This window comes from Pteropus alecto, unplaced genomic scaffold, assembly GCF_000325575.1.
Source record: "Pteropus alecto unplaced genomic scaffold, ASM32557v1 scaffold68, whole genome shotgun sequence".
In the NCBI taxonomy this organism is placed as follows: domain Eukaryota; kingdom Metazoa; phylum Chordata; class Mammalia; order Chiroptera; family Pteropodidae; genus Pteropus; species Pteropus alecto.
In genome coordinates, this window is record NW_006441386.1 from 152,835 (window position 1) to 164,033 (window position 11,199).

Genomic DNA, 11,199 nt, shown 5'->3' on the forward strand with positions numbered 1-11,199 from the left:
TTTTCTTGCTGTTTACTCTTTGTGTCTGTCACAACTTTGTTTGGTCACCAGAAGGATGAATAGAGCCTCTATCATCTACGCCATTTTTCCCCACTCTGCTTTATTTTTTTTTTTTTTCATGATTTCTTTGGCTATTTAGAAACATTCGTGTTTCTGTATGACTTTTGGTATTGTTTTTTTTTCTTCTATTTCTGTATTTTAAAAGCCACTGGAAACTTGATAAAGATAACATTGAATGTGTAGATTGCTTTGAGTAGGATAGACATTTAAATAATATTAAATCTTCCAATTAATGAACACAGTGTATCTTTTCATTTATTTGTGTCTTTTTAAAGTTCTTGTATAAATATTTTGTAGTTTTTAGTATACAAGTCTTTTACCTCCTTCTTATTTTTAAGTATTTTATTCTTTTTTTATGTTACTGTAAATGAGACTATTTTCATGTTATCTGCAAACAAAGATAATTTCACTTCTTCTTTGCCTATTGGATTTCTTTTGTTTTTGTTTTTTACTCCTAATTGGTCTCAGTATGTCTTTCAATATTATGTTGAATAGAAGTGGCACAAGTAGGCATCCTTGACTTGTTCCTGATTTTAGAGGAAAGGCTTTCAGCTCTGCCACTGAGTATGATATTAATTGTGGATATGCATATATGGTTTTTATCATGTTAAGGAAGTTTACTTTTAATCCTAGTTTATTGAGTGTTTTCTGTTATCATGAAAATGTGTTGACTTATCTCAAATGCATTTTTTTGCATCAATTCAGATAATCATCTGTTTTTCCCTTTTCATTCTAAAAATGTGATGTATTAATTGATACTCATGTTAAGTTCTCTTTGCATTTTGGGAAATAAATCCCACTTGCTTGTGGGAATAATTTATTTATTTTACTGCTGAGTTTGCTAATATTTTGTAAGGGATTGTCACGTCAATATTTATGAGAGATGTTGGTGTGTGTTTTTCTCTTCTTATAGTGTCTTAGCCTGGCTGTATTATAAAAAACTGTTGGTCTCATAGCTTCAGTCAAGACATATTCTCTCCTCTTCAATTTTTTATTATTATTAAAGTCATTGGGGTAACATTGGTTAGAAAAATTATATAGGTTTCAAGATAATACATCATCTTTTTTTATAGTTAATTTTGGTGTATGGTGACAGCAGTCTAGTTTCTTTTGCATATGGCTTTCCGGTTTTCCTAGCATCATTTATTGAAGAGGTTTTCTTTCCTCCATTGTATATTTTTGGCTCCTTTGTCAAAAATTATTTGCCCAGGGAGAGAAAAAAAAAGGCATAGATGATAGAGGCTCTGTTCATCCCTCTGGCGACTAAATCGAAGTAGTGACAATAACAAGGAGCAGAAGCAAGGAATAATTGCCTGGGATCTAGATGAACAAGCCATATAACTAGGGAGAAATCCAAGAAATCACCCTGCAACAGCTGAAGGTAGGATGGGGCAAGGACGCAAGGCTGCTGGGTCTCGAGCAGCTGAGTGAGATAGAGGACGCGGCAACAGCAGCGGCAGTGGCAGTGGCAGTGGGAGACGCCTCTTAAAGTGGCTGTGTCTATGAGCAGATTTTCGTGGTGACAGACCTGCTTGCTCTGAGCACCAGTACTGATTTGGCTGAGTGCAGGGGGCACCAAGGACTTACAGGGAGACATTGTCAAAGTGAGGGTCAAAGTGAGACTTGCCCTGTTGTTGTTCCAAAGTGAGACTTGCCCTATCCATTGTTCCCTGTTGAGCCCTCCCTCCTCCCAGTGCCTGGACACAGAGCCACCATAGCCCTGAAGTCATCAAACTGGATAACAAAGGTCACTCCACCCAGAGCATTCTCTGAAACTCCACCTTCCCCAACTTACGGCCCCACCCAGGCCACATCCAAGTATATCCTCAACAAGTCAGGTGCTCCTTTCTGAGTAGTGCCTAGACTCATACTGGAGCCAGCTGGCCTCAGTTTCTGGTGTGGCCTTTTGAGGCAACTATAAGCACAGCCATCTGTGGATTTATTGCTAATCTTAACAGGTGGCCCTGGAGGAGAAGAGGCTTATTCTAAATTTAGCCTGCAGCTGAACCCCTCTCAAGACTGTGCCACTGAACACCTTCTTCACAATACACACTAATAAGGCCAGGAGACTTAAGAGCTTTGCTTAGTACATAGAAACAAACATAGAAAGGCAGCCAAAATGAGAACACAAACAAGCAGAAACCATATGAAACAGAACAGAGATCCAGATATAATGGAGTCAAGTAATCTAACAGATAACAGTGTTCAAAACACTGGTTATAAAGATGCTCAATGAACTTTTGGGAAGTGTAGATAAATTCAATGAGAACTTTAACAAAGAGATTTAAAAAACCATAAAAATTTAAATAGAAATTATAAAAGGGAACCAGTCAGAAATGAAGAACACATTATCTGAGATGAGAAGTATATTAAATGGAATGAACAAAGGAATGAACGAAGTGAGTAAAGAAAAGGATCAAATGACCTATCTAGAGGACAAGAAAGCCAAAAACCGGCAATCAGAATGGCAAGAAAAAAGATGTCAAGACTATAAAAATAATTTTAGACTAATTAGGATCCAAATATCCATCTGATTGGTGCACCTGAAGGAAAACAAGATGTTGAACAGATGTTTGAAGAAATAATGATGGAAAACTTCCCTAACTTGGTGAAGGAAATGAACATAAAAACCCAGGAAGCTCAGAGAATTCCGAAAATCAGGGATCCAAAGAGACACAAAACACGTCATAATTAAAATATGCCAAAGGTTAACTACAAAGAAAGAACATTAAAAGCAGCAAGAGAAAAAACAGATAATTACTTATAAAGGGACACCCATAGACAGCTGATTTCTCAAAAGAAACTTTGCAGGACAGAAGGGCTTGGTACAAAACATTTCACAGGATGAAGACCCAGGATCTACAACCAAGAATAATTTATCTAGCAAAGCTATCGTTTAGAGTTGAAGAACAGATAAAGAGCTTCTCAGATAAAAATAAGCTAAAGAAATTCATCACCACCAAGCCAATATTACAGGAAATGTTGGAGGGGCTACGTTAAGAAGAAAAAACATATATCAAAAACAGGAATAAAGAATGGAGAACAGAGTCCATTGGCTGGGGAAGACATGCTATTGACGGGTGTGTTCGCTTTGTCACACAGGCAACTACTGGTAAAGCAAAGGCTGACATGTACCTGGATGCTGAAGATGCCCTGGGTCTAGACCCGCAGCGAAGCTTGTTTGGGGTGAGAAACGTGGCAAAGTGAGAGTTGTCCCTAGATCTCTCGTCTTGAACCAACAATAAGCTAAACATCTAAAACTAAACAAAAAACACAAAAACTGCACACCAGCATGTCTAAGCATGGGATTTGTGCATAAGAGCTACCACAGAAACATGGTGAAGTGAGAGATGTCCCTAGATCTCTCCCCTTGAAACAACAATAAGCTGAACATCTAAAACTCAACAACAACAAAAAAACACCCAAACTGCACGCCAGCACGTCTCAGCAGATCTGCACATAAATGTTACCACAGGTCAGAACCCAGGGTGTCGGGTGGTGGACTGGGACAAATAAAGAACCTGCCTCTCGCAGCTGCCAAGTTCCCTGTAGGAGGGAGGGGAGGGAAGAAAGAGCAGCGAGTTCCCTGAACAGACCTGCCTGACAGAGCTGTGAGTTCCACACAGCCGGCAGCATTGCTTATTCATCATGGCAGAAAGCAGAGAAGCGGGACGGCAGAAAAACAATAGTTGATTTTTACCAACCATGGTTATAAAGCTGAAGCTGAGCTACAACCACCAACTTCAATTACCTCAACCCAAAAAGGCCTTCTCCAAGACACACTGTATTAAAATTATCAAAAATCAATGACAAAGATAAAATTCTCAGGGCAGCCAAGGAGAATAAAATGGTAACATATAAAGAAAAACCCAGTAGATTATCTTCGTACTTCTCAGCACAAATCTTACAAGCCAGAAAGGAATGCAATCAAATATTCAAACTATTAAGTGAAAGAAACTACCAGCCTAGAATAATGTATCCAGCTAAGCTCTCTTTTAGACTTGAAGGAGAAAGTAAGACCTTTCAAGATATACAAAAATTGAGGGAATTCTCCACTATGAGGCCTGCACTATAAGAAATACTGAGAGGGGTCAGCTCACCTAAAACAATAAAAAAAATACATAATTAGGAGTAAAGTGACTATCATGCAAATAGAAGCAGAGGAGTGCGACTCTTACTAAGAATGGAGAATTACAAGCTTAAATAATAAGAGAATTGCTATAGCAAAATAATAATGAAAATTCAGCATATACATAAACGAATTGAGAAAATAATGAATGAAAAAGGGAGGATTCAAAGATCCAAATTCTCAAAGGGGAAATGGAGATAAGGCACGTGCAGAAGAAAATGGACAACTGTATATATATAACTATTTTTACATATTCATAATAGTAAGCGCACACAGAAGATTCAGAACTGAAGTATATAACATAAAACAAGAAGAAGCAGAGGAAAACCCACAAAAGCCAACCAAAATAAAGAAAACAGAAACACAAGGACAAAGAAGCAATAGAAACACCAAGCTACCAGAAAGCAAAAGATAAAATGGCTATAAGAAGACCGCATATTTCAATAATCACCCTAAATGTAAATGGACTGAACTCACCAATAAAAAGGCACAGAGTTACACATTGGATCAAAAAACAAAATCCAACAGTATGCTGCCTCCAGGGCACACATCTCAGCTCCAAAGACAAATATACACTCAAAGTGAAAGGGTGGAAAATGTGATTTCAAGCAAATGGCATTCAGAAAAAAGTGAGAATAGCGGTACTAATATCAGATGAAATAGACTTCAAAATAAAAAAGGTAAAGAAAGATACTGAGGAACACTTCATAATGATAAAAGGAATCATGCACCAAGAAGACATAACACTTATTAATATCTATGCTCCCAATCAGGGAGCCCCGAAATATGTAAAGCAATTACTAACAGAACTAAAGGGAGAAACAGACCAAAACATTATCATAGTAGGGGAACTAAATACCCCACTCTAGAACATGGACAGATCATTCAGACAGAAAATCAATAAGGAAATAACATCCTTAAGAGACATATTAGACGAACTAGACATAATTGACATTTACAGAGCCTTCCATCCCAAAACAACTGCTTATACATTTTTCTCGCATACACATGGAACATCCTCAAGAATTGACCACATACTGGGAAACAGAGATAGCTTCAACAAATATAAGAGGGTTGAAATGATACCAACCATATTCACTGACCAGAGTGCTTTGAAACTAGAGACCAATTGCAAAACAAAAGCAGGAAAAAAAACACAAATACATGGAGATTAAAGAAGAATAACTGGGTCAGAGAAGAAATAAAAACAGAGATCAAGAGATACAGAGAAACAAATGATAATGATAGTACATATCAAAACTTTTGGGACATGGAAAAAAGTGGTCATAAGAGGAAAGTTCATATCATTACAGGCCTATCTCCAAAAACAACAATGAGCCCAAATAAACAACATAATGTATCATCTTTAAAAACTAGAAAAGGAAGAACAAATGAAGCCTAAACTCAGCAGAAGGAAAGAAACCATCAAAATTAGAGCAGAAATAAATGAAATTGAAAACAAATAAGCAATAGAAAACATAAATACAACAGAGAGCTGGTTCTATGAGAAGGTCAATAAAATTGACAACCACCTGACTAGAAAAAAGAGAAAGGACACAAATAAACAAAATCAGGGATGAAAGAGAGGAAATTATGACTGATATCACAGAAATACAAAGAATCATACAAGAATAATACGAAAAATTTAATAACCTTGAAGAAATGGACCAGTACTTAGAAAAATACAGCCTTCCTAGGCTGTATCAAGAAGATCTGGAAAATCTAAATAGACTGATCAGCAGTATGGAAATTGAAACAATCATCAAAAACATACCAAAAGGTAAAAGTCCAAGACCAGATGGCTTTACCACTGAATTCTACCAATCATTCAAAGAATATGTAATACCTATACTCCTCAAACTCTTCCAAAAAATCGAAAAGGAGGCAACATTTCCAAACTCATATTATGAGGCAAATATCATCCTGATACCAAAACCTAGTAAGGATAGTATGAAAAAAGAAAACTACAGACCAATACTTCTCATGAACCCAGTTGCAAAAATCCTAATAAGATACAAGCGAACCAAATACAGCAACATATTAAAAAGATTATACACCACAATCAAGTGCGCTTCATCCCAAAGGCACAGGGATGGTTCGACATACGCAAATCAATTAATTTGATGCATCACATAATGAAATTTTTAAAAAAGAATCAAATGATCATATCAATAGATACAAAAAGAGCCTTTGACAAGATACAGCGCCTACTTGTGATCAAAACTCTTAACAAAATTGGTATAGAAGTACTGTAACATAATAAAGTCCATATATGACAAACCATCAGCCAATATTATACTTAATGGTGGAAAACTAAAAACCTTCCCTCTAACATCAGGAACAAGGCAAGGCTGTGCACTATTGCTTCTGTTATTTAATATAACATTGGAGGTCCTAGAGAGTGTAATCAGACAAGAGAAAGATATAAAAGGCATCCAAATAGGAAACGAAGTCACACTGTCACTATTTGTGGATGACATGATTCTCTATACGGAAACCCCAAAGACTCCACAAGAACACTACTAGAAACAATAAACAAATACAGTAAAGTCTCTGGATACAAAATCAACATTGAAAAATCCAAAGCGTTCCTATACACTAATAATAAATGTCAGAAAAAGAAGTGTAATTCCTTTTGCAATTACAACTAAAAGGATAAAATACCTAGGAATAAATTTAATGAAACATGTGAAGGACCTATATAATGAAAACTATGAGTCCCTATTAAAAGAAATAGAAGAAGATACAAAGAAATGGAAAGATATTTCGTGTTCATAGATTAGAAGAATTGACATAGTTAAAATGACCGTATTACATAAAGCATTATACAGATTTAATGCAATCCTCATCAAAATCTTATCGGCATTTTTTAAAGAAGTAGAACAAAAAATCATCAGATTTATATGAAAGCACAAAAGACCCCGAATTGCAAAAGCCATCCTGAGGGAAAAAAAAGTGAGGCTGGAGGCATCACTCTGCCCAACTTCAAATTATACTACAAAGCGACAGTAATCAAAACTGCATGGTATTCGCAGCAAAACAGACACACATACCAGTGGAACAGTATAGAGAGTCCAGAAGAAATCCATATTTACATGGGCAAATAATTTTCAACAAAGAAGCCAAAAACATACAGTGGAGAAAGGAAAGCCTCTTCAATAAACGGTACTGGGAAAATTGGAAGGCCACCTGCAAAAGAATGAAACTAGACTGTTGTCTATCACCACATACCAAAATTAACTCAAAATGAATTAAGGATCTGAATATATGACCCGAAACAATAAAATGCGTAGAAGAAAACGTAGGATCTAAACTCAAGGTTTTTGGACTTAAAGAGGATTTTATGAATTTGACCTCAAAGGCTAGTGAAGTAAAAGCAAAAGTAAACAAATGGGACTACATCAAACTAAAAAGCTTCTGCTCAGCAAAAGAAACCGTGAACGAAGTAAAGAGACAACCATCCAAATGGGAAAATATATTTGCAAGCAACACCTCTGATAGGGGCTTAATATTCAAAATATACACAGAACTCATACGACTCAATAACAACAACAACAACAACAACAACAAAAATGATCCAACCAAAAAATGGGCAGAGGACCTGAACAGACACTTCACTCCAGAGGACATGCTAATGGTCAACAAATATATGCAAAGATGCTCAACATCACTAGCTCTTAGGGAAATGAAAATCAAAACCAAAATGAGATTCATCACACACCTGTTAGAATAGCTATAATCAACAGAACAAATAATAACGATGTTGGAGAGAATGTGGAGAAAAAGGAATCCTGATACACTGCTGGTGGGATTGCAAATTAGTACAGCCACTATGGAAAACAGTATGGAGCTTTCTCAAAAAACTAAGAATTGATCTACTATATGATCCAGCAATCCCTCTACTGGGTATTTACCCCAAAGTCTTGAAAACCCATTCGAAAAAATATTTGCACAACGATGTTCATAGCAGCATTATTCACAGTGGCCAGGACATGGAAGCAACCGAAGTGTCCTACAATAGATGACTAGCTAAAGAAGCTGTAGTACATATGTACAATGGAATATTACTCAGCCATAAGAAGAGATGACATATTGCCATTTGCGACAACATGGATGGACTTCAAAATAATCATGCTAAGCCAAATAAGCCAGACAGAAAAAGTTGAAAATCACATGATATCACATATGTGTAGGATATAAACCTAAAAGCAACGAATGAGCAGGACAAACAAACAGAAACTCATGGACATGGACTATAGACTAGTGGTTACCAGAGGACTATAGGCTAGTGGTTACTAGTGGGATGGGGGATGTTAGAGGAGGTAGACAGGGTAAAGGGGTGAAGTATAGAGTTTAGGGGGAGGGTGAAGTGGTTAAAGGGGATCAAATACATGGTAGCTGAAGGAAACTGGACTTGGGATGGTAAACACACAATAGAATATACAGATGTCAAATTATAATGTACACCTGAAAATTATATAACTGTATTAACCATTGTTACCCCAATAAACTTAATTTTAAAAAAATGAAAAAAATATAGTAAGGAAACAGACAACTTGATACAAAATGGCAATTTTATAATAAGAAGAGAACAATACTTGATTAGGGAACAGTAAAATCTGGGAGGAAAGGTTTCAATTGTCTTTAAAGAATATTACAATTTAGTCTATGGAGAAAGATGAAAAATCCTTAAAATAAGAAAATCTTTTAATTAAAATAAGAAAACACTAACCTGGCTTCTTTGTTTATTTGATCACCATATCCCACTGTTTTCACAACAGTTAATTTCAATTGAACATTGCTTTCCTGAAGTTCATATGTCTGAATTTTAAGTTCAATATTTGAATAAAAGTGTGAGGATTTTTTGTCTTTCAAATTAGTATTAAACAATGTGTCAATTAGTGTTGATTTTCCAATTCCTGTTTCTCCTGTAATAAAGATAGATACATCAAAAAAGAGTGTAAGATGGCTGAGGAGAAACTTCTGAACCCCTATGGTGGTATAAAAGATCCCAAATACTTCAAAGACAGAGATGTCCTTGAAACTGTACATGTTATCCTGACACCTTCAGTCATTAACAGAATATAACAAGAAAATATACACAAAGATATATCTGATTTTGAAAAGCACTGAAACATTTAAAGAAAAAATGTTTAAATAACATGGCTAGAAGATGAAATCAATGAAAACAAAGATATGTTCTTGAATTAACAACACAATGTTACAATGATGAAGATAAGTTGAAATGAGCATTTGGAAAAATTAAGTAATAATTCAGATGAGAAGTTTAGCACTTACCCACACAGAGAACATTAAAAGAGAATCCTTGTTGAATAGATCTGTTCACCAACTGATGAGGCAAACATTCAAAACCAAAATGACCAAGCATAGTTAAGCAACGAATATTATCTTCTCTTTGCTTAAGGAAAAAAAAAAGATTTTAATTAAAAAAGGAACTATAAATGAAAACATAATTATAATATTTCAAAGAAATTTGGATTATCATTTGATTATCATATCTCAGGCAAGATGAAATGAAATAAATTTGTGAGCAAAGAAATCCTTGTTCAGACACATACATTTTGCTATCATTTTTATAAATAGTATCTCTATCTGTAATCACACTCAAAGATATTGTTTCTAAATTTAAAAATAGGAAATTAAAGAAATACCAAAATGAAGTTCAGTGAATTACTCTAAAATAATAAATTATTTTTTAAGAAAAAAATTTAAAAATTAGCATCCTTTCATTCTGTTTCAGTGTGTTAATATATCTAAGCAACTCAATATATGTTAACACATGTAAGAAAACCAAAGTCAATTTGAAATTTTTTATAAAAGCAACAAAATCTTTGACTTTAAATTTGTCATACGCCTTCTGAGAACTCTTGTTTTATCAAATTGTTAAATGAATCTATTGCTAATAACATCAATCTAGAAAATTAGAAATCCATAAATATTACACATAAAGTTACCAACTGATTACTTTTAAATGGTGGAAAAAAATAATTCAAAGAAAGCTTAACTGTCTATAGCAATTTAATCCCTGAAAACCTCTCCGAAATGACTACAAAACTTCACAAATGCTTTCGGTAGAAACTATTTACTTGAGCTTTCTTTTTAACATTCAATATAACATTTAATATGACTCCCTGAAATAAGAGAATATCCAAATAAATAATGATACATTTATTCACACATTGGGACATCCTTAAGTTATTAGAGCTATTTATGGCAAGTGCTTTAATAAACTGAAAAATATTTATGTGAAAACATTAAGTAAAAAAGGTAAGGTACAAAATTGTGTGTACATTCCTTCTTTATGGTGATATCATAGTAACTTATAGCATTTACCTCCTCACACATTAACAATCAAAACAACTGTTTTGAAGGCAATGGAAGAAAAAAAAAGGCAAAATGAGAAGAAATCAAACCCTGAAAACAAGGGTAGCATAATAGATGAAATCACATTTATCCACACAGTCTCAGTGAATGAGGTGTTTGGGAAGTAGAGCATAAGCACAGAGTGACAATCTTGGGCTGAGAAGCCTAAGATACTGAGAAAGCCAAAATATCAAAATATTGAGAAAGAAATCCTGGAAGAAGAAGCCACAGAGAAAAGAAACCCAAATCTAAAATTTTAGAATACTTCACTAAGCCTAACTCTGCATATGCAGCCATTTCTACAAAAAGATTAGTGGAAATTGAGAGAACAGTTGTCATTCTGAAACAGTTGTCATTCTGAAACAGTTGTCATTCTGAAACTGGTATTTCAGAATTGGTCCTGTGAAGTCCTAAGGAAATAGAGTTTAAAGTTCAAGCTTCTCCCAAGTTATACAAGTTTTATAAACACTTTGGAATTTTTATTTAATCTCTTAAAACCCCTTGCTATAGAATTAAAGACTACATTCTAAGTCAAAGGGTTAATTCCAGATCAAAGAGTATAACTAAAATAGATCTACCTTTATAAAGCATAGTACCATGACTCAACAGGGTCCAAATGACTTACC

The 11,199-nt window shown here is 34.8% G+C and overlaps 1 protein-coding gene across 1 annotated transcript in view; it reads right to left on the reverse strand.

The window, feature by feature from the left end:
• Nucleotides 1-11,199, reverse strand: part of SEPT14 (septin 14) — a 117,450-nt gene that overhangs the window by 86,305 nt on the left and 19,946 nt on the right. The window contains exons 3-4 of the mRNA XM_006918497.1: nt 9,488-9,608; nt 8,922-9,117 (exon numbers count right to left, since the gene is read on the reverse strand). Of these exons, the coding sequence (XP_006918559.1) occupies nt 8,922-9,117; nt 9,488-9,608 (317 nt within the window). The remainder of the gene's footprint in view (nt 1-8,921; nt 9,118-9,487; nt 9,609-11,199) is intronic.